The 24,840-nt window shown below is 43.4% G+C and overlaps 1 protein-coding gene across 1 annotated transcript; it reads right to left on the reverse strand.

Moving 5' to 3' along the window:
* Positions 1-3,338: 3,338 nt before the first annotated feature.
* Positions 3,339-14,619, reverse strand: LOC133450973 (protein-lysine 6-oxidase-like). Its single transcript, XM_061729883.1, has 7 exons — positions 14,084-14,619; positions 7,931-8,039; positions 7,424-7,555; positions 6,906-7,062; positions 5,552-5,647; positions 5,037-5,152; positions 3,339-4,031 (listed from the first exon to the last, which is right to left on the reverse strand). Exons 1-7 carry the CDS (start codon positions 14,592-14,594, stop codon positions 4,025-4,027), a joined length of 1,128 nt encoding a protein of 375 aa, XP_061585867.1. The 5' UTR covers positions 14,595-14,619; the 3' UTR covers positions 3,339-4,024.
* Positions 14,620-24,840: the final 10,221 nt, after the last annotated feature.

Raw genomic sequence — 24,840 nt, forward strand, 5'->3', positions numbered from 1 at the left:
GAAATTCATTTCTTTTCAAAGCCGCTCTTTCTGAGGAGGAAAAAACCTTTAATCTGCAGGTTCAAATGTGAGGAATGAATCAGCTTTGACTCAGCCGGCTCTGACATTTCTTTTTTTTTTCTTTTTTTTTTAAGCTACAATATCAGAGATATCAAAGAAATGTGACTTTAATTTGTCAGATTAGAAGAAACAGCCGTGTTTCAGCACAACAGCAGCTCACAGGGGCTTTAAATGTCAACGGCACTCCTCGAGTCCTGGCTGACCTTTACCGGAAAGGTCGACTCCGCTGGATAAAGTGTCTCTTAACATTCAGAACCAGGTTGTCGTGTAACATTTTGATCCCACTAAGAAAGTTTTAAAGAAAGTAAAAAACAAGAAGTGAATGCCGCCCCCCCCCCCCCCCCCCCCGGCATATTCTTGTGAAACATTTTAAATTAAATATGAAAAATTCAACTTTCGTCACATCTTATTATATTTCAAATCCATTACGCTGTTGTTCTGGGCCTCAATGTCCATTTTTCCCCTCTTTTTTAAATTTTATTCTGCTGTTGTTCATGAGCCTATATATTTTTTATTGTGCAACATAAATATTAAAAAACAGATATGAGAAACTTTTGTGTTCAAGAGCAAACATCAGTGACCCTCGTGTAACTCAGCTTCGGTAGGTGGCAGTAAAAACTGTCGTCCGCCAAGGGGCAACATCCGGGTTATCAGGCCCATCCAGGAGGCGCTAGGAGGTGCAGTTCCTGGAACCACCACCAGGGGCAGTCTTCACAATCAGGGAAAGGTTTATTGCCAAGTATGTTACTGGACATACAAGGAATTTGTTTTGGGGTAGTTGGTGCAACAGATTTTTCTAAATATGGAGATATGGAACAGTAACATTTATAGCAGTATACACAATATAAAAACAAGTAATGGGATTAGCAGTATATGAATTACCATAAATATAAAAATATAAATACACGGTTAGTGATTCAGTAAGTAGAATGAAAGTACAATAAAGCGAGTTACCCTCCAGCGACTCACGTGTTAAAAGGCCCAGCTCTGCAGCAGAACTGGCTGCGTTTAGTGAAGCTTCGGCTCCTTACATTAGCTTCGCTCCCAGACTTTAGTTTAGCTAAGCAGCTAGAAGCAGATTCGAGCTTTTGAGCTGCTAACACCATAGCCGTGGGAAGTGGGGTTCTGGGGGTGCTGCACCCTCTGCTGGATTAGTGTCATAGCACCGCCACCAGTTGACAAAAAAAGAAAAACGGAGTACAGTAATCCCTGGTTCTTGGCGGGGGTTACGTTCCAAAAAGAAGCCGTGATAGGTGAAATCCGTGAAGTAACCTTTATTTTTCTTACACTTATTATACAAGGCTTCAAATTGCGGAGATCAGTACCGCTCACCGCGACCCGAGTAATTGGATTTGAACGGGAGAAAATGAAAAATGATTATGAAAAACAATTCAATAAGTACAGTAGGAAAAATTGTGACTTGCGTGTATTTCACTGCTCTTCTGACTGCCGCTGCATCCTGACACCACTCTGTAGCGTCTTTTTCTTCTAAAGCCCGTGGTGCAGGTGTGTTTTTTCGAGAGAACATAATTATGGGTAGTTGTTGTCGTTCTTTTTTCTTCTGGGCAAAAAGATCCTTATGAACCGACATGCCACCATCGATTATATTTGAGAACTGTAAAGGGGAGACTGTTTAGCCAATCAGAATGCAGAACACAATGCACAACGCAAATCTGTGAAGCAGCGAGACCGTGAAAGGTGAACCGCGTTATAGCGAGGGATTACTGTAAATGCAAAAATAAACGTCTTACATTTTTTCCCAAAACGTTGATTTTGTTGTATACACAATGTAGGTGGTTGAATACAGTTTTCAAAACGCTGTGCATTGTGGTTATCAGACATCATACGAAGTAACCTCACATGTTTAAGCTCCGCCTGCTAGCTTGAATCGTTGAGATAACGGCGGCAGCCTCACGAGTTTTGCTCAAAGTTAACTCGTACAGTTGTGTCTGACCGCCAACATCAGCGGCCTCGTCGGATTGCTCGTTCTCCAGAGGTTAAAAATACGTTCACGGTCCACAGAAGAGACACGACTTTCATTGATGAATGTCCACAGACACAATCGTGCAGCTATAAACACGAAAGATTTTATATCCGACACCTGAGCGTCATCCGTGTTTGGAGTTCTGCAGGAGGCTGAACATAACCGCAGCTCCTCGGTAAATGCTGGTTTGTTATCAGCTGTGTTGTTAGGTCCACGCTTCTGGGTTTTTTTTCTACTAATACAAGCTGTTGTTTATTTCATCAGTTGAGTAGGTTGAGGTACCCCCCCCTAAAAAAAAAAAAACGACAAAAAAGCAAACACACACAAACACAGAACAGAGAAAAAAGTTTGATAGATGTCTTTAAAGGTATTATAGCCACTAAACTTATTTGCTTTACCTATTTTGCATATTCATGTTAAATTCCAAAATGAAGGTGTTTTTAGGTATGATGTACCCGTCTACAATATCTGCTTTACATTAGCCTAAATGAATTGTGTGGTGTTTAAACATTGTGGGCTGTCTTTTATTTACTTGGAAGTCTCTCTTCTGCACCCTCAACCCGAATCATCTTCCTTGGTAGGTTTGTCCTTCTTCATTCGCACCGCTATGACTTCTTTGTTTTCAAGTCGGGTAGAAGGGTAGTTTGCTTTATTGTCTGTAAAAACTGACGCTCAACATTTATGAGCTCAAATTCACGTAAAACGTACCTTGTTTGCTCCGTTGTTATTTCTGAGCTACAAACAGGATGTAAGCAAAAGCAGCTCCAGTGAAGGAACCGACACTGCCGCCTGGTGGTCGGTGGAGCGATAACAGAGCGATTCATTTCTGACCTGCCACTGCTCATTTCAGAAGTCTAAGGATGTCTGAGGTAGTGTTAGTTAGACGTACAGGTCAGCAGGAGACGAGAAAAGTTCTTTTTTTTTTGACGAACCAGAAATGGGCGGAGTCAGCACTGCCCAATGTTAAATCAACACGAACATCAAAAATTTAGGCTTCAAACTATCCATCCATCCATTTTTCTATACCCGTTTTTCTATACCCGTTTAATGCTATGCAGGGTCACGGGGCTTTAAACCAAAGTCTAATAACCCCGGGTGATGTCACGGCGGGGTTGTCCACTTCTTCTTAAACAGCCGGTCATTCAGACACAAAGAACAAATTCCCATTCAAGCAAACTTTATTGATTTCTTCTGAAGCAGGATGACAACAGGAGACGAGCGCTCGCCTTTAAGCAGCTCTGCTGATGTGTTGGAAGCTGTCAGTCATGTACACAAGCACGCACACACACACACACACACACACACACACACACACACACACGTTCACTCCTATGTCTCAGTTTCCACAGGTTTCCACAGGAGCTCATCGGGTTCCTTGTTTTTGTCTTTTCAAGATCAAAGTGAGGACGCAAATGGCACAAAGTGAAACTCAGTTTTATAGCACCAATAATCAAAGATCCACTACAGTACCAATCAAAAAACAAAAATAAAAGCTCAATGATGTAAAAGGACGAAGGAGGGCAAAACAGAACTGCTGCAACACTTTATCTCAGAAATACTCAGAAACTCTCTAAAGCTGGAAATGTAATTCAACAATTAACCTAAAATAATTAAATTTTTATCACATACAAAGAAAACATGTGTCTCATCTCATAGATTTACTCAAATTTAGCATCTTTCAGTAATTTCATATATTAAAAGCAAAGCAAGAAAAGGTAAGGAAGCAGTGACTCAGGTAAATACAGCGCCACCGCAGCTAAACGCCTTCACCTGAGGACGATTAGTGACATAAAGAACTAAAACAGCATTCACTATAAACATGTAACAGTACCTTCAAAATGTGTTAATCCATCATTCAGCATATACTCCCTGTTTTTTGTGTTTTTATGTATTTTGGTTGTGTGTAAAAGACTGAAGCTGCGTGAACAACGTCGTCGGTGCAGCTCTTCGGTCTTCTTCAGGCCCACGGTGACCCGCCGCTCAGTAGCTGCAGGAAGAGGAGACAGTCAGACGCTGGTGGGCGGCAGGTTTCAACAAAAACAAACAAGCGAACAGATGAATTGAGACTAAATCTGGGGCGTAATCCCAAAGCGGGATGGAGAACCCTGAGATAAACCCTGAACTTGAGGTTTTCTGAACCCGCCTCGAGCTGTCGGGTCCACAACACTGACAGAGTTTGCATAAGTGTCTGACTGCTCTACGGTGTGAATAAATTAAGTAATTTTATTTGACTGAATTGGGGCCCTAAGCGAAATGTTATTTGGAGCTCCACACCCTCACATCCTCTCCCCATCCCAAATGTATCATAGGTAGAAAATGACCGTATAATAACAAACCATTTAACTTGACGACCTTTATTAATACAAAAAAAAGTACTGTAAGTATGGATACAGCAGTTTGACTGTTTAAGTGAAATTAAATAAAAAAAAACTTCAACCTGAAATAAATAAATATTGAATTAAAAAACTTCAACCTGAAATAAATAAATAATAAATTAATATTAAATAAAAAACTTCAACCTGAAATAAAGAAATATTAAATAAAAAATTTCAACCTGAAATAATAAATAAATATTGAATAAAAAACTTTAAACTGAAGTAATTAAACAAATCCGAGTCACACCGCACTCCTCTGATTGGTCAGATGTTGAGTGGCGTCAAAATGCAGCCCACGTTGGAAGATGAGGCCCTACGCACACCATGTGTTCTGCGTTTAGGGAGTGGCGCCCCTGCTCTCAGGGATTATTTGTGCTTCTGTATCTTCTTAAAGGGACATCCAGTCCTATTTCATGTACCCTGGACGCGTTGGTGTCTCATAGATGAGAAATCTGCAACTTTGAATGGGTTTTTATTGCCTCGGTGTGCTGGATGACGCAATCATTTCTGCAGATCTATTTACTTCACATGAAGAATTAAATCCGATTGGCAGAAATCCTGGATATATCGGGGAAACGTCAACAGCGCACTGCAAAGATCTTTGTAAGTTTTCTCACCTCGTCACGGTGCATCCTGACACGTGCGCCGCGGTGCCGGTGTACTGCACATCGCATCGAGCGACGTTGTTGTTGAAGTTGGACTCGGGAACCTGATTCTTGGGATTTACTGTCACCTGAAGACAACACAACACAACAGAGCGACAGCCGTCATCAGCACGGTGCCGGGAGACAGGTCGACCTCCACGGCTTGATCCCAGCTCGGAGGCATGGAGGTGGTCATGTGATGGTTTGGGCAATGGCAGTGGAGTATCCTCAATATTGTTGTTCTGACGAGTATTTGTGCATTTTAGGTGATTTTGTGTGTCCCAATTGTGACGTCATCTTCCAAGACAACGATGGAGTGAATGGATCTTGATGTAAAGGAACATATCTGCTGTTATTTGGTACAAACTCTGCAAGTCTGATTATTTTTACAGAGAGAAATGTGAAGTTTCGGTGGAAGATTGCAAAACATTTTGGGCTTTGATGCCTGTTTATATGAAAAAGTTTGCTGAATTGAAGATGAGTCCGACCTTAAGGATGTATTTTCCAGGTGCGACGTCGGTGATGTCGATCCACTGACAGTCAATGTCGGCGTTGTAGGTGTCGTAGCACCCTGGACTCAAACCCTGAACACAAGCGGGAAAAATTCAGCAAATATTTATTTAACTTTCCATTTTATTGGCACTTAAAAACAACTTCTTCTCATGCTGCTCACTGAGTTGGCTTGCTTTTTGTCTGACACATGATGGAAGTTCAACAATTCCCTATATAATGTGCATGAAGCAGTAAATGTGAATACTAAAGTACGCTGAAATAGTTTGTTTCCACCACAGTACTTCCCGCTAGAGGTGGGTGCAATTCATCGATGTGTCGATGCATCGCGATACGTCACGTGACGATTTGGAATCGATTATTAAAAAAAAAAAAAAAATATATATATATATATATATATACATATATATATATATTTTTTTTTATCCTATCCAGATTCCAGACTGAATAAGCTAAGAATGCACATTTCTTATTGTTCACTTGAAATATGGCAGATATGTTTACACTAAATAAATTTGATGGAAGTACATATCTTGTTTACTTGAATTAATGAACTCATTAAATCCAGGGCTTGACCGTTTTCAGTGTTTTCCGCCAATAGAGGGCGCTCTCATGCAAGTGCAGCTTTCCCTGGTCAAAGTTAAGTAAGTCAAAGAGCAAATGTTTACATAGTCATAAAATAAATTATTTTGTGTCTTTGAAAAATACATGTCAAATGTTCAAAAAAACCTTGTTATTTACTTAATGAGTGTTGTTAGAGGAACTGAGTTAATTGATTGGCTATTTATTTACAAATGCAGCCACAGATGAAGACAAAATCAATCTTGTATGGAAAAAAGCATTAAAAATCACAATAATCGAAGAATCGTGGCACCAATAATCGAATCGAATCGACAATCGTTATAATCGAAGAATCGAAGAATCGAAGCTCCAATAATCGAAATCGAATCGAATCGTGAGGTACCCTTGTTTGCACACCCCTACTGTGGTTGATCTTGAGAACATCATTTGTCATATGTTTGTTTAACTCTATGATTTAAAATGTGGTTATTGTATAATGGGTGATGATGATGATGATGATGATGATGATGATGATGATGATGATGATGATGATGATGATGACAAAGTGGTAACATTTAATGTTGAAACGATGTCAGAAAGTCTTGGCTTAGTTTGCTTTTGTGAAGACTTCTTCAGTTGTGTGTTCATTGGTAGTGTGTGTGAGTGTGAGTGAGTGTGAGTGTGTGTGTGTGTGTGTGTGTGTGTGTGTGTGTGTGTGTGTGTGTGTGTGTGTGTGTGTGTGTGTGTGTGTGTGTGTGTGTGTGTGTGTACCTGAGTGTGTGAGGTGCAGGCGAAGCGGCGGTAGTAACCCGGGTCGCAGGAAGTGTCCTCCAGGCAGAAGCTGGCCTTGTGACCCTCCGCCACCTGTCTCTCCGTCTGATGCTCCAGCAGCTCGTAGAGACTGAACTCGTCCATGCTGTGGAAGTGGCTGCACGACAGCGCGACACACACACACACACAGGGGGGGGGGGTGAAGCACAAAACACTTTCAAGGGTGGAAAAAGTCATGCGTACAGACTTCTGCTCGTGTCGGTGAAAATATCAACCTCCTGCTCTGAAATTACCCCATCCATCTCCATCACTTGTGGAGTACCACAGAGCTCTATTTTAGGGCCAAGGTATATTTTGCGTTTAATTCTGATGACATAAAATCCTGCCGTTTGAGGTAAAGAAAGAAACATCTGAAGTTGAAACTATTCTCAGCCTATTATTGGATAGTAAAGGGTGCAAACTTTTGTTAGGGAGTGTTAGCATTTGGGAGGATGGGGGTAAGACAAGACACTACCTACTTGTGACAGCTGTGCCACTCCCAGGCATATCGAGGTTTACTGGGCAGGAAGTCGGCTGTTCCCTGATTCTTCACCCTCTGAGGGAACCTCAACAAGACTCTGGTGTCGTAATCATGAACGTGAGCAGCAGAACTGGAAAAGAGGTTCAAGGTTAGGCATTCGGCATAAACGCAAACATTTCTAGCACTCCCCTTCCCCTCTCCCCTCAAAGTGCTTATGCTCTTTGTTCAGGCTGCATTTGCAAATAAGAATTTGTTCTTAAATTGCTCCCCTCGGTAAATAAAGGTTAAATAAAAAATAAAAAATAACCATCAGGACAAAATCTACACAAAAAAACACCATTTCACACAGGTCTTCTGCATTTTTATCAGCTTTTATAAAACAAACAATGAAATGGTTTAATAATGTGCCATGTGAATCTGAAGTTTTCTTTTTTGCACGACTGCTAGTGAAGTTGCATCAGGACCATGACAGGGACTAGCAGAACCAGAACCTGGGGTATCTTACGAGGCGAGGCAGTTCTCTTCGGCAGCACAGCGCAGGTTGTACATAGGGGACCTCTGCACATAGGTGGCGATCTGGATGTAATACGGATCAGGGACCAGGTCTGGAAGACCTGCAGAGAACAGAGGAGGTTCAGGTGAAGATTTATGTCAATCAATAGTTCACAACAGCTTAACAGGATAGTTGGCCACTTTTGATACCCTGATAGACGTAAAACTGACTCCTGTTGTTGCTTGTTTAAGGTCAGCTGGCTGCATTTGGGCCCCTATAAAAAAACCTGTAACACGCTAAAGTTGATGATGAGATAATGAGAGGAGATTTAAACCACATCACAGGTTTGTTGAATAAGATCAATGTATCAGGCTTTTTCCTGAACTGAGCCTGGAAAATGTTGCTCAAACTTCCCTGCAACTGTCACCACATTTCAGTTGGGGGTCAGCGAGGTTGTCGCTCCTGCAACAACCAGCGCCCCTCATCCTCATTTTCTGACCAAAGTAGCCCTGGTTTTTGAAGCATTTCCATCAGGACTTTGGTGCCAACAGATTCCAGTCTTTCCAATGTGGAAGGCTCAACATATCATCAATGCATCGGCTGCTGTGTTGCTCAATGATATCACGAGGAACTGTGCATACATTGTGCACACATTGCCTACATGCCCTCTTCCACACCATGTCACACCTCTTGCAACTGTTACAGAGATCGGGAATCATGTCGAGCTTCAGCATTAAAACGCTGCACTCACACTAACTCAAACTTAAAGGAGACCTATTATGGCATCTAATACCTATTTTAAACAGGCCTTGAATGTCTTAAAAACAAGCTTTTGATTTTTTTTGCTAAATAAATTAGAAATTCAACCTCTGAGCCATGTCTGCAGCATCCAAGTCTCTAACCTCATGATCTATGCAGGATTCTGAGTGGGCGGGGAGGCTATGATAATGAGGCTCTGTGCTGATTGGCTGCCTGAATGACGCGTAGCAGGGGAGGGCACAAAGTGTTGGTTTTTACAACCAACAACAGAGCAATTCGCATGTCTAGCTCGAACAGACGCCATCACGATACACCGCTACGAAAAAATGGCGGAAGTTCCGGCTGGCGGAGTTGTTGTTGTTCCGGACAGAGTTAGTTGTGGGCGTGGTTTCACACATCGGAGGCCAACCTATGTAAATCGCTCCCGTCTTTATGTCATTACACTGGATGGCTCATCCGGGCGGCTGTACAGACACTGCAGAATTTGGTTGCTTTCCTCCTTCTCTGAGTTGGAAGGCTGAGGGGGAATCACAGTCTGCTGATGAAGTCTGTACGGGGGTGTTGGGGAAGTGAATCTGACTGATATTTTAATCACAGATTCAGGAGGAACAGGGGGAGTGTTGCCTTGGCCGTGGAACCCTGGACCACCTCTATATATTTTCTACGGTCCTAGAAGGGCCATGAGAATTTACTCAACTGGTCTGCATGTGGACTTTAAGAGGGCATGTGTCCCTTGGCGTATCCTCTGGGGGGCTGTTAGGAGTCTATACATGGATATCGAGCGAGTGAAAGTCAGATTCATTTCCAGAGAGACTGGAACGCCATCATTGCTGCCTTTTGCCATCATTGTTAGAGGCAGGATTTCTAGGTATAGTCAAGGGGTGGGTCCAGCTTTGCAACCTCAGGATTTTGTGTCAGCTTTTTTGCAGATGATGTGGTTCTCTTGGAGTCATCGACGTGTAATCTTCAGAGTTCACAAGTCCAACCCTCACCCATGCTTGTGAACTCTGGGTAGTGACTGAAACAAGGAGATCACATATATAAGCAGGCGAAACGAGATTCCTCCGGGTGTAGCTGGACTCTCTCTAATACCCCTTTTCCACCAAACCTGTTCCAGGGCTGGTTCTGGGCCAATGCTGAGTTTGGAACCGGGATTTCTGTTTCCACTGACAAAGAACTGGATCCGGGCCAGAAAAACCAGTTCCAAGGGAGCACCAACTCTTTGCTGGGCAAGAGGAAAGAACCGCTTACATAAGCAGAGGGGGCGGAGTTATTAAGACCAACGGCAATAGCAAGACTGCGACATTTTCAAATAAGAATTAATCTGGATGCAGCAAAGCAGCAGTGGTCTGAGGAGGAAACAACCTGTCTTTTAGAGATGTGGTCCACAGAGGTGCTACGTGGACCAAGTCCAAATATGTTGTGATTGCTTCAATTTTCACGCCAACACAAACGTAGCGACGTAACTGACCTTTACAGCGACGTAACTGACGTTTGCAGCGACGTAATAACGTGGCTCGCCTTAGCACCCGAGCTATGGAAAAACAAACCGGTTCTCAGCTGGTTCTCAAGTTGAACGAGTTGTGAACCAGCACCAGCACTGGCCCAGAACCAGCCCTGGAACCGGTTTGGTGGAAAAGGGGTATGTGAGAGAGGGTGAACATGTCCACCTTTGGGGTGGAATCGCTGCTCCATCACATCGAAACGACAAGGCCGATTCCGGCTTTTGGTTAGGAAGGTTCCTGACTTTGACAGGTTTTACATCAGATGTCCTTCTTGACACAACCGTCCAGCTTTATCCAGGCTTGGCACCGGCACTCTGAGTTGCTGGGGCAACGGGGTAACATGATGTGCTTTCAGTGTTGTGTTGGTACCAAACAGTTCATTTGAAAGAAATACTCTTCCGGGTGAGCGAACTAAACCGAATCAATTAATAAAACAAGTAATTGATGTTATGGTTCAGCTGCACTTAGTTGTGATAGCGGTAGGTGTTTATGAAAATAAACACTCACCTTCTAGCTCTCTGCTGGTTTAAACTTTCTCATAAATAACAATGCAAATGAATACAGAGTTGGACCTGTGTGATCAGCATGTTCAGTGATGCTTTCACTTAAAGGTATAGTCTGTAATGTTGGAGAGCTAGCAAGATTTGAAAGTGGCACCTCCTCTAAGCCCCACCCCCTCCTCCCCCTCCCGTCAGCGCACCGTCCAAAGCCACGACCCCACAAACTTTGGGGAACGCGCATTTGCAAGAGTCCAGTTTTCCAGGACATTTTGGACAGCACATTTTCAACAAAACTACCCCATGTCTCATTCACCTGTAAGCGAGGCCGGTTTTAGGGGGGGGCAGGAGTGAGCTGTGCCCACCTAAAAGAGCTTCCTGCCCACCCAATCAAAGTTATGGGGATCCTTTATTTTTTTATAATTAATTTTTTTTATAAATATAAAAAAATATCACAGAATATCTGTACCGTTTCTGATTGGGTGGGCACTGTGCATAATTTTTAGACAACAATGAACGCATACCGCAAACGTTGTGTCTCGGCGGAGGGACCCGACTTCCCAGCAAAATGAGCACAACAGAGAAGTTCAGAACAGCACACAGAGCACACACTGAAGGCTGATTTATGGTTCTGCGTTACACCAACGCAGAATGGTGCGCGTCGCCGCGTAGCCGTGGCAACAGAGCCTGCATGGCACCGCCACGGCACTGCCACCGCACCGGCGCTCTCCGCCCTCGCCGGGTTGGAGACGCCTCCATCCCCACGGACCCCCATACTGCGTTGGTGTAACGCGGAACCATAAATCAGCCTTCAGCCTTCAGTGTGTGCTCCGTGGCAGACCCCCAGTAGCGGACAACCTGCGCCGCAGAATCGCCCTTTGGCTTTCTTTTTTTAGCCTTTTTAGCAGGGCGAGCCGTTACAAGTAACGCTGGAGGTGGTATTTTTGGCTGCGTTTTCTCGTTTTCTGCACCATTCTTCAGCAAACGTGACTCGAGTGTGTGAAGTTTTCCGGGAAGATTTTCAACGTGACGAGTGCGCGCATGGGACAGGAGGGGGGGCGAGGGCGGGACTTAAAATGAAGGCATCTGGTTGGTTCTTTCCCCCCTGCCAATCCTCTGGTCCTCTGACCAATCCGTGCCACTCGGTGCGCAAAAAACAGATTGGTCAGAGTTTTTACGGGATTAAAGCTGTCAGAGAGGTCGGATTTTTTTCTTTCCTTTTTCTGAACACATTATTCACTGGCTACTCTCAGGATGGAAAGACCATTTCACCCAGTATAACAATAAATGTTTTTGAATACGATTACAGACTATACCTTTAACCTACTGGTTCAAAGTGAATGTGAATCTCTAGTTAAAGTGGCCTAAACTGCCAAAGTCAGAGTCAAAAAGTCCAAGACCAACGCTGAACTGTAGATCAGTAAACAATACTCAAAATAATTTGAAATGAGCTTCATCTCCAACAAATGACACTTCTAAAATATTATGATTTACTGTATAAGCGGAGTCTTGTGTGTTTTGTCAAAGCAGCACTGCTGGAATTATGAATTTCCGTCCAGTGAGTTGGAGATGCAGTCGGAGCTCCGATTCACTCACAAATCTTTCTGATGAACTGATTCAATTGAATTGATACACTTTAAAGAACTGGGGATCAATCTGGCTTCCAATTAGAGGACAACCGACTTTATTCTCTGCACCACAGACCACCATGGTTTTAGCGCTTTACGGAAAATATTTACGAACACCTTGTAGCAGCATCTTATCTGATGTCATCAAACTACAGCCAAGCTTTACTCTGCTTTACTTTTCACATGACGACGTTTGAAACAGGCGATCCTGTTATGTCCATTTATCACAGTCACATGACTACATTTTTTTCTTTTGGGGGGTGGGGTTGTTTTGTTTGTTGATCCATGGTGAAGATCCCTAAACTTGGACACATTTCCAGCGGATAATGAACTGCATCCACATCTTCTTCTGAGCCTGTGGACGTCTGGCCTCCGTGGCACAGTCAAAGCCTCTATGACATCTGGGCCACATCTGCTCCACCAAAAACCTTTTTGCTTACAAAATAATACATAAGTAAATAATTTCATCTATTGGTATTAAATGTGTTTGTGCTGATTAGTTCAATTAATTTTACTCTTACCAAATTTAGTCTTTTACTGAGCTTTAATCTTTTAACTGTACTGTTCACTTTGGCTCATAAAAGAAAACTAATGAATATTGACACGAAATGAAAGAGAACAATAAAGTCTAAATTATTTATTTATGATTTAAGAAAACGGAAATATTGGGACCATGAACTTTAAGGCAGACATGTAGAGCGGAAACATCTGTCTGCCTTTATGCTAAAGAGCTCATTCACTGAACTGTGAGCATAATGAGCCAATAAAAACTGGCATCCAGACTTTCATTACCCACAGTGTAAAGACATTTTACAGTAGCACAAACGATAAGGAATAACTTTTGAACCAAAAACTTGAATGAACCCATGCCAGACTTTCAGGCACATTTTTAGTACTTTTATGATATTGTACAGTTTCTTGGTCGTAATAATCTGTCTCACAATGATTGGTAGGCTATAGGCAGTACTCGAGTTGAAGGGGGATGAGGGGGATGGCATCCCCCCTGAAATAAAAACAGTAAAAATCATCCCCCCTGTAAAACTGCCATCCCCCCTTTCCATCCCTTATGTCATTTCATCAATGAATGTGGTGTAACTGCTATTTCAACATTTAGAATCATCACCAGAAAAATAACACCATAAAAATAACTTATTTGACAATTTTCACCTGTTTCAAGTAAATTTTCACTTGAAATAAGTAGAAAAATCTGCCAGTGGGACAAGATTTATCTTCTCATTACAAGCAAAAAAAATATTGTTCCCCTGGCAGATTTTTCTACTTATTTCAAGTGAAAATCTACTTGAAACAGGTGAAAATTGTTGTTTTTTTCCAGTAATGAGTCTTGTTTTAAGTGTAATAACATTTTTTACTAAAATGAGGCATTTTAACTAGAATAGGACAAATATTCTTATTTTGAGTTTTTGCAGTGATCCATTTTACTGTGAAGGACAGAGTCATATTGATAAGTTCAGAAAACTGTTTTTATTGTAGTGTTTGGATGTATTTGATGTAAGCCCAGTGGATATTTAAAGCTTACAGAAGGCTGCATTTAACTGCTGCTATGTCATTCCTGCAGGTGTTTTGGTCAGTGCTATTATTTGTAATATATTTGTAATGAGCACAAATTATCTGTCCCCATATGATAAAATCCATCATCCCCCCTGATTTTTTTTTTTTTTTTACAACTCGAGTACTGGGTATAGGTGGTTGCATGTTTTATTGCAAATGACAGCAAGGTAAATATTTCAAAAGTCAGGTAAACAGCGCCTGCCGTACCGTTCTGGTGGTAGCTGGTGCCGTATCCGTGCCGGGGCTGAGTCCGGGGTCTGGGTCGGTAGTACGAGTCAAAGTAGTTATAATAGGGGTCGTACCCGTGGTTCTTGTACGGGTTGTAGGGATCGTCTCCGACCATCATGTCCTCCCGGTTGACCAGGGCGGCGCCAGCGCTGGGCAGAGGCCGCGTCATGGCGCGTATTTGCGCGGAGCTGCTGCTGGCCGGGACGCGCGGGGCTCCGACGGGGACCGTGTCGTTGGAGCTGCTGAGCAGGACCACGGGGGCCCCGCGGCCGGGCCCGCTCTGGCCCCTCGGGCTCGGCCTGTACCGAGACCCGCGGCTCAGGATGCTGAAGACCTGCCCGTTGTGTTGCCATGTCAACCCCCTCCGGAGCGCATCCTCACCAGCAGCAGCAGCAGCAGCCTCCTGAGCGCCAGCTTCCTCCAAGAAACCACCGAGGAAACATAAATGGCCAAAGGACACTACCAGTCGGGGGAAGGAGAGCGCTTTCATGGTTCAAATAAATTAAGAGACGCGTTTTTCCTTTGGAGGCGCAGCGGATCTGAAGACTTTCCTCAACTGTCGCAGCCCAGCGGCTCCCACCTCTGCTGGGGGAGGAGTGTGGCTCACTACTTTTTTAAGTAGTTAGTTATATCATATCTGAGTTTTAACTCTTCATGTATCATCGCTCCTTCCTTTAGGAACATTCAGCAAGAATTGAAAATGTCAGAATCAGCTCGGGTGAATTTAAACCTAGGGAGAGAAAAGCGCATAAACGGAGGTTGTGTTTAATGTGTAATCTAATTTGTGTGTTTTGTTGCAGCTTCTTGGCCAGGTCTCTTTTGTAAAAGGGATTTTAATCTCAAGAGATGTTTTTTTTTTACTTTTTTAAAAAAATTTTTTATTGAACCTTTATTTAACCAGGAAAAGAAACCCATTGAGATTAAAAATCTCTTTTGCGACTCTTTTGTGTCCTGGCCAAGAGGCAGCACAAGATTTCAGATATTAAGAATTATTATCAATCAGAAGAAGGGGCAGGGCTAATTCAGGCCAATGAAGGTCAAGGATTCAATACAGAGTCCGATCACACCACCCACGACTCTCTATGTCAAACCATTCAAAAGTTATAGCAGAAAATAGGGACAACCAATCAGAATAAGGGGCGGGGCTAATTTGCACCAATTTTGGTCAAGTACCCAATACCAATAATATGGCAGAGAAAAGTATTCTAGGGGGCGCTGTTGAGCCGTTAGGCCACGCCCATTAATGCAAACAATGAAATATCACATTTATCGCCAGGCCTGGCTTGCATGCAAAATTTGGTGACTTTTGGGGAACTATCAAATATGGACCAATCAGATGAAGGGGGGGTGCGCTTTTTGGCGTCTAGCGTCGCCACGGTAACGCTTTTGAAAGAGAAAAGTAATGCGCGTTGTCGCAGGATGGAGACGCACATTTTGATGTATAACACACCTGTGTGCATGTTACGGTTCGGACCGTAATAACTGCTGAAGAAATGACATAAATTGCGCCAAAATTACACGATTAATTAAAAATGGCCAACTTCCTGTTCGGTTTCGGCCATGGCGCCAAAATACTTTTCTTTAAGTAGTGACATGATACAGGTGTGTACCGATTTTCGTGCATGTACGTCAAACCGTATGGTGGGGCTTGAGGCACAAAGTTTTCTAGGGGGCGCTGTTGAGCCATTAGGCCACGCCCATTAATGCAAACCATGAAATATGAAATTTTTCACCAGGCCTGGCTTGCGTGCGAAATTTGGTGACTTTTGGGGCACGTTTAGGGGGGCAAAAAGGCCCTCATTTTGTTGGAAGAAAAACGAGGATAAAAAAAACAAAAAAACTCCTACAGATACAATAGGGCCTTTGCACTGTAAGTGCTTGGGTTCTAATAAGAACAACAAAACATGTGGGCAATATTAAGTACCTCCATGAGTCGGTGAAACTTCGGTGGAGGTCATTATTTCCTGTGTTTGTTGCAGTCTCTGACTTAGTTGTGGAGGAATTATGTTCCACTCTTCTTCAGGAAAACACCTCTCCAATCGATGGAGGTTTTTGGTCATTAACTGAAGCACGGCTTCATGCAGTCCCACCACATTTCACTTGGGTTGAGGTTTTAACTTTGACTCGATCATTCCCAAACCTCTTCAGTCATTCTGATGTAGATTTGTTTGTACTTTGAATCGTTATCCTGTTGCGGGATCCAGTTTTGACCCAGTTATAGCTGTGAGAGAGATGGGATCTGGTACAGAGAAGCTGTCCAGTGATGCCTACGTAGGGCTTCAGCACCTCCAGCTGCTGCAATCCTCCATGTTTGCTATCACTTTTTACATTTATTCCCTCAACATTTGCTCAACGTGCCTTTTATCCACACTGTCACTGGCATGGCCGAGAGAGACCACGTACCGTTGAACCTCTCACGTGCTAAAGGGGGATAAGAGGGTGCTAAGAAACATGTCAGGAAAGCAGTTCTTCCACAGAAGATTATAGTCATTGATTTACGTTTACAGCAGTTTAATCTGCAGCTCATGAGGTTCATGAGCTGAAATGTTCTTATCACTGTCCCACTATCAACACGTACAGTGTGATGTTCCATCACAACTATTTTGTCTAATATAAAGTGAGTCTTCTAGGTTATTGTATCATCCATTGCACATCTGGACAAAGAACAGCCGTTCGTTATGATGTAAAAGGGAAGGAAGCTGCAAAACAAAGGTGGTGATTGTCTTTGGAGCCATAGAGATTACAGGTCACCACAGAGCTTCAATTTGGGGAAAAAACATTAAGGCAATAACAAAGTCAGCCTACTACCACCATAAGAACATATAAACAACAAAGACAGACTACTACCACCTTAAGAATATATCAAAGTTAAAAGATCTGGTGTCTCAGCAGAACCTGGAGACGCTTTCACCTTTAGTACCTTGATTATTGTAACAGCATCTTTACAGTCCACCTTAAAAGTCAGTCAGACAACTGCAGCTCATCCAGAACTCTGCTGCTCCAGAACTCACTAGGACCAACAAAGTGGACCACATCAGTCCACATCAGTCCACATCAGTCCAGCTCTGAGGTCTTTACACCGGCTGCTGGTCCCTCAGAGGACTTTAAAGTTCTGATGCTGGTCTATATAGATCTGGATGGTCCAGGACCAGAACGCATCAGGGACATCCTGACCCAGTACCTTGCAGACCCCTCAGGTCACCTGTTTTTTTTTTTATCAGTTCCCAGAGTCAGAACCAGTCTTCTATGATCCACATGTCTGGAACAAACTCCCAGAAAGCCTCTGATCAGCTGAAACACTTATTTAAGTCCAGTTTGAAGACTCACCCGTTCTCAACTGGACCGTAATGAAGATCCAAATCCGCACTTTTAAACTTGAGTTTAGATAATATTTTAACTGCTGATTTTTATCTATTGTACTTATTTCTTTCTTTTTTGTTTACATTTTAAATCTGCTTTTTATTTATGTTTTAATGTCTTTGTAAAGCACTTTGATTTACGTTGTTGTTGAATTGTGCTCTAGAAATAAACTGGCCTTGCTTTGCCTTGCCTCGCTTTGCCTTGCCTTGCCTTGCCTTGCCTTGCCCTGCCCTGCCTTGCCCTGCCTTGCCCTGCCCTGCCTTGCCCTGCCCTGCCCTGCCTTGCCCTGCCTTGCCCTGCCCTGCCTTGCCTTGCCTTGCCTTGCCCTGCCCTGCCCTGCCTTGCCTTGCCTTGCCCTGCTTTGCCTTGCCCTGTCTTGCCTTGCCTCGCTTTGCCTTGCCTTGCCTTGCCTCGCTTTGCCCTGCCTTGCCTTGCCCTGCCTTGCCTGCCTTGCCCTGCCTTGCCTTGCCCTGCCTTGCCTTGCCTCGCTTTGCCCTGCCTTGCCTTGCCTGCCTTGCCCTGCCCTGCCTTGCCTTGCCTTGCCTTGCCCTGCCTCGCCTTGCCTCGCCTACTGCAGTGACTCTGTTCTGAAACACTTTGGTTATCTCAGCATCACATAGACAGATGTGCAAAATGACAACGAATCAAGGCACCTTTCCCCTTTTTGATGGTGGGTGGAGTTTCTGCGGAAATGCTGCGTTTGGTTCAAATTAAACATGGCGCTGGGCATTAAGACCAAACACGTCCACTTTGGTCACATCTGTCCATACGACCTTGTTCCAGAAGTGTTTCTACAGCCATGCTTCCAAGTTCTGAATAGACAGAAGAGTTTCTCCTGGAAACCCGTCCAAACAAACCATACAGTACATGTTCAACCTTCTTCTAATTGTGCTGTGATGGACTTTAAGATTTAAAGTCCAAATGCTCCAAACCTTCAAACTGCTAACCTAACTGCTAACGATTCATCAAGAGTTGGTGATTTGCAGAACCGGGCTGAACTTGTGGAAGCTGTGAGGGGATACTTAGTATTGCCCAAGTTTGCTTTAGAATTCTTTTCTGGCTTCATTTCTATTAAATTAATAATAGCACGTTGAAAAAGGTTATGTGTTGTTTTTTCCATAATTTCTTGCATGTCTGAAGTTGTACTGGCTGAATACTGAGACTCAGTTAAATCAGGTGGTTTTTAGCATATTTGTACGCACGTACAACCGTTTTGCCACCTAATATTGGACTGGTGGCAAGATGTAATTGTATATTGTTAAGATTTAATTTTGTTTTTTCAGACCTTAGTAGATAATGTATATATGTATAAAACGCTGCAAAACTGAAACCTTTGAAGCTGAAACTGCACATCAAGAGATCAAGCAGACTCATCTCTGAAAACCTTGAGAGGTTAACTGTGATTTTATAATAATCTGCATATTTCACTGAGTCCATAAATGCATTGTGATGCATTACTATAAACTTTTAAATTCAAAACGGACTAGAAGCTGAACAACAGAAGTCGGAGGATGTCAGGGAGAGAGGAAGCCATGAGTCAGGCAAGACTTTTTGCGCTAAACCTACAGTAAAACATGATTTACAACGAAAGCCTGCAGCTTTAACGCCGTCTTTGTTTTTGGATCTCGGAGCTCTGAACCATTGTGTCCTTTTCGCTGTACGAAGTGAGACATTTCGGCCCCATGGTTGAGATGTCGTTTAATTACAGCATCTCCGTGGTCAGAGCTGCTCTCTATATTTACCCTGAGGTCTGAAGATGCAGGATTCTGACCTAAAAGTACACAGACCATAAAAAAAGTATGTGAATCCATCCATCCATCCATCCATTTTCCGCGGCTTATCCAGAACCGGGTCGCAGGGGCAACAGTCTCAGCAGAGATGCCCAGACTTACTTCACCCCAGGCACTTCCTCCAGCAATTCCGATGCTCCCAGGCCAGCTGAGAGACATAGTCTCTCCAGCGTGTCCTGGGTCTTCCCCGGGGTCTCCTCCCGGTGGGACATGCCTGGAACACCTCCCTAGGGAGGCGTCCAGGAGGATCCGATACAGATGCCCAAGCCACCTCAGCTGACTCCTCTCAATGTGAAGGAGCAGCGGCTCGACTCCGAGCTCCTCCCGGGTGACCGAACTCCTCACCCTATCTCTAAGGGAGTGTCCAGCCACCCTGCGGAGGAAACTCATCTCGGCCGCTTGTATCCGCGATCTTATCCTTTCGGTCATTACCCAAAGTTCATGACCATAGGTGAGGGTAGGTGCGTAGATTGACCGGTAAATCGAGAGTTTCGCCTTTCGATTCAGCTCCTTCTTCACCACAACGGTCCGGTACACCGACCACATAACTGCGGACGCTGCATCGATCCGTCTGTCAATCTCACGCTCCATCTTTCCCTCACTCGTGAACAAGACCCTGAGATACTTGAACTCCTCCACCTGAGGCAGTACTTCTCCACCCACCCGGAGAAGGCATGCCACCCTTTCCCGGTGGAGAACCATGGCCTCGGTTTTGGAGGTGCTGATTCTCATCCCTGCCGCGTCGCACTCTGCCTCAAACTGCCCCAGCACATGCTGAAGGTCCCGGTCCGATGAAGCCAACAGGACAACATCATCCGCAAAAATTAGAGATGAAATCCCGTGGTTCCCAAACCAGATCCCCTTCGGTCACTGGCTACGCCTAGAAATCCTGTCCATAAAAATTATGAACAGGACCGGTGACAAAGAGCAGCCCTGCCGGAGTCCAACATGCACCGGGAACAAGTTGGATTTACTGCCGGCTATGCGAACCAAACTCCTGCTCCGATCATATAGAGACCACATGTGAATCCCTTAGATGTAACTAGTTTTTTTCATAAAACGTGATCTCAGTCATAACAGTGAAACACAAAGAGTTTTAATGTTTCACGTCTTTATTGAAGACTTAAAGAGAGTCTAGTTGATGAAATAAGTCTGGAAGCAGTCCGATTGATAAGAGAGGAAGCCTTGCTGAACGGGGATCCCTGATTTAACCTGTTTACATGCACTAACAGAAAGTCAAATTGTTGCCTTAATCCGACCGATATCGAAGTTTTAAAAGCCATTTTTACGCCTTAGCCAGGCTGTAGTCGAACCGAACTGAAGCTCTTGAGATCGAGCATTATTCCAGCATGTATATGCAACCCACATATTTACACCTCAGTCTGTCCACAGTTAGACAAACTGTCTGGTGAAGGTGACTCAAACTAAAGACCCAGAACTGTTGAAGAGCTAAAGAAGGACCCACGAGAAAAAACGTAGTAAATATAAAATGATGCAGCAGGATGAGTCCACCACAGGATGGCTTCAGAAGTCAGAATCAACCTTTCGGACCCCCAGATGCAGTGGATGAACCCCTGGAGGGCCGTTCACACCACACATCCTACATATGCGTTGGAGCTGAGGGACTCAGCTGGTCAGTTCTGATCCAGAAATACCAGAAGCACTTGTTTGAAGTATTTTCAGCCAAACCAAGGTTACTTTCCACTCCAGAACTCTTTTAGTGTTACTGGAAAAAAAACAGACTTTTGTCACCTGCTGAGAGCTCAGGATACTTTACAGTAAAAAAGGATTTACCAGCAGAGGCTTTTGGCGTTTGCTCTTCTAAGGGCTTCGTAAAACACATGAGCTGCCACCCAGAGCAAAAACCCGGCTCGTTCCAGCAGAAACAGGTCAAATCAGACGTAATTCTACTTTTCCGTTGAGTGATTTCTTCACCATGTTACATGAATCACGGCTCTCTGAAAGCTGCGATGGAGACAAAAACGTTTGAGGGGAAATATAACACTTTACACTTCATTCAAGGATTTCACCTAAAATAAAAAAAAGTGAGAACGAAAAACACGGTTAAAGCTTATAATGACATTTCAAATACGAGCGAGTCTCTAGAGGGGATGTGAACTCTCCAGTTGAAGTGTTACCATGGCAACCCCCAGAAAACACAGAAGCTGTGTCCAATCCCAAAAGCTTGGGACGCTGTATAACAAAGGTAAAAAAAATGTATAAACTAATATTTTATTCAAAATAGGACATAGAAAAACATTAAAAAAACAAAAGTGAAAGAGACATTATTATCATTTCATGAAAAGTATTAACACTTCTCAAAGATTCAAACCTCATCAACTCAAAGGCCCAATCCCAATTCAACTTCACTCGCCCTTCTTTTCTCCACTCGCCCTTCTTTTCTCCCCTTACCCCTAAAAAAGAAGGGGGAGATTTTAGGGCACTTGAGATCTAGGGCACTTGGCCCAGGTGCCTGTCCCATTCTCCTACTCCCCCTCGTTTTCATCCCCACCGTGATCAGGAAGCTGAGAGCCAAAAGCTGTTTTAATTTCAGCTGTAGCGCTGTTATGGCACTTTATTAAGTTTTAATATTTTTTCAGGTATAAAGGTAACCTTTAAGATCCGCAACCGGGGCTCAGTTTATCCAAATAACGCCTGTTAAGAAATTTGCTCCGAAATTTCGAGATTTCTGTCTGCCGGCTCCGGAGCTTGGTTCCGCGTTAAATCGACGCAGAGCCTACGGCGTAGGATACGGCGTAGGGTACGGCGTACGGCGCACGCCGCCGCGTACATCGACGCAGAGCTTACGGCGATGGTTACGTAACCTACGCCGTAGGCTCTGCATTGGTGTAACGTGGAACCATAAATACCTTTATTCTGGCGTGATCTTCGGCAACTTTATCTGAAAGTGTGTAAATTACCCAGATAACAGCTGGATTACTTTGTGGTTTCTGAAAACTATTATATCAGAAACATCCAAAACAAATCTGACAAGTCACAGGATTATTTCTCTCTATTTCTCTGAGACGAGTCTGCCTGTTTGCCTTCGGTCGGCGAGTCAAATCGATGCAGAGCCTACGGCGTAGCTTACGTAGCCTACGGCGTAGCTTACGTAGCCTACGGCGTAGCTTACGTAGCCTACGGCGTAACCTAACAGCCTTTACTCCGGCGCGATCTTAGCGAACAACGGACAAAAAAGGGATTATGTACATTCACTGAGTGAATATTATGAAAGTAAAATATTGGTTTGCAAATGTAATCAAAACGCATTTTTATGCAGAAACTAACTCAAAATATTGATTTTATTCACAAAAAAATAAGAAATGTCCGCCATGTTTTTTTTTTTGATTCAGTCCGCAAATGACGACGAAAAGCATTCTGGGAAATTTTCATACCCCCTTGCTCGCGAAGTGAGCATGTGAAAACTAGGGGTGTAACGATACACTAATCTCACGATACGGTACGATACACGATATTGAGGTCACGATAACGATACGATACGATATTATAGCAGTATTTTTTTAACAACCTTGAATGAGGAACATATGACTGGAAAAAATTGTCTTTTATTTGAAAGACACAAAATACAAAACAATGCTGTACGTTTGCTCTATAACTGTTTAAGTTTTATTGTTACAGTTTGTAATGCTTTATAACTGTTTAAGTTTTAAAGAGAAAGCCAGGCCAACCATTTTCCACAAACTGAACTAAAAGTAAATGTCAGGTTTGCATTATGCATCTTCAGTAAACATATTTTGCCACAAACTGAATAGTTTCTCTCATGTATGATTTGACTTTTTTTCTTTCTAATTTAACAACTAAAATTAAATAAATAAATAAAAGTAAATAAATACATACAATTTTGCATCATAAAAAAGATTGATTCATGCTCACCTTATAAGTGTAAGACATTTATTTTTGTTAAAAAGTTTATTTTGGTAATTCAAGGTTCATTATTTTATAAATATATTTATATTCTTATGTAAATCAGGGACTATAATGACACTAGTCAGTTTATCTGTAGTTGTTAATATGTTTTAGATTGGGCGGAGTGATACAGCACTAGGTGCTGTGTTGATGCTCTAAAATCCTACTGTTGAGCGGACATTAAAGTACACTGGAGCTCAGCAGAAGTTGCCTGCGTGTTTATCCTACTCACGACCCGAAAAAGGTTTAATTTAATAAGGTAAGGCTTAACTCTACACCAGCCTTACATAAGTAAAAGTTCAGAGCTCAAAACGGGACCACAAGACGGGACTAGTTTCTTCTGAGCGGAGTAAGATTTTGGTTCCCGGGTCGAGGTGCGGTCGCGGCCGCGGTTGCGGTCGGATGCGCGTTTCGGTTTCTAGTCAACACAATAGATTAATATTAATAACCCAATATCGCGATACACTTTGTCACCTCCACGACACGTATTGTGACGTTTTTGTATCGCGAAATTTCGTGGCACGATATATTGTTACACCCCTATTGAAAACCCTCGATCCGTAGGGGCTATTCTCAGCCCCTAGCCCTCGTTATGCCCCCTCCCCCTTGGTGAAAAGAGGAATTGGGACACCACTACCCTCACGGGAACGCGCAAAAGTTAGGGTTAGTGAAGAAAACGAGGGCGAGGGGTTCAATTGGGACACAGCCAAAGTCGTGTAAGCGCTGTCCAGCTACAGGTGAGTCTGGTACCGTCCGTGCAGGGATGCTGGAGGACACCTGAACCGGATCCAGGAGGACCTTCTGGGTGCCATCCTGGCTGTGCAACGCTGGACCCGCTCTTATACTCACCAGGGTCATAGAGCGACCGCCAGAGATCGCCCAACCGGTCCATGTGTGCTTCGGGTTCTCCAGGAGTTTAAGATGCCGGTTCCGTCGGTACGGCCCATTAGTTCCCTTTAAAAACAAGAATGAGGTCAACATTGCTGGTAGTAAGTGTCAGAATTCTATTAAAATAAAATCTGATCGTGTGTTCAAAAATTGGAAGAAGGAACTGATTTGATCAAAATTGACTAGAATTTATTGTCCAGAAAACTTGATATTAAGGATCTAACAGTGACTAATCAGCAAATGAAATTCAAAAGCAAAAAAGACGCCGACCGCATGGCTAACGTAAACACTTATGCTACAGGTGGAGAGAGGGCGTGGTTTAGACTTTGCCACTCTGTGGTTGGCTGGTCCTGGAGGCTCGTCTCCTCGTCCAATCTGGTGCCGCCGGAAAAGGGAAAAAACTAAATCAGGTGGCACCAGAGGAGGAGAAACTACAACCCCCAGCCTTCTGTCCTGGTTTCTCACATGTCCTTTGTTCTGAACACGTGGTCCACCAAGCGCAACTAGAGAAACTTATAGACCACATGTATGATACAAAATGAAGATGGCAGATAGACTAAATGCATTTGAAAGATGAGTAATAATTATTTGGACATGAATATTGTATTTGACATGAAATATGACTACTGATCAATAACAAAACAAACCAAAGAAAATGGATGACATGAAAAGTTAGAAGATGGCATGGAAAGGTACATTTTTTGCTGCATTTGTGCGAAAATTGAAGCAACAACGTATTTGCTCTAATGCGGACTTGGTCCACGTAGCACA

Source organism: Cololabis saira, chromosome 9, assembly GCF_033807715.1.
Source record: "Cololabis saira isolate AMF1-May2022 chromosome 9, fColSai1.1, whole genome shotgun sequence".
In the NCBI taxonomy this organism is placed as follows: Eukaryota; Metazoa; Chordata; class Actinopteri; order Beloniformes; family Belonidae; genus Cololabis; species Cololabis saira.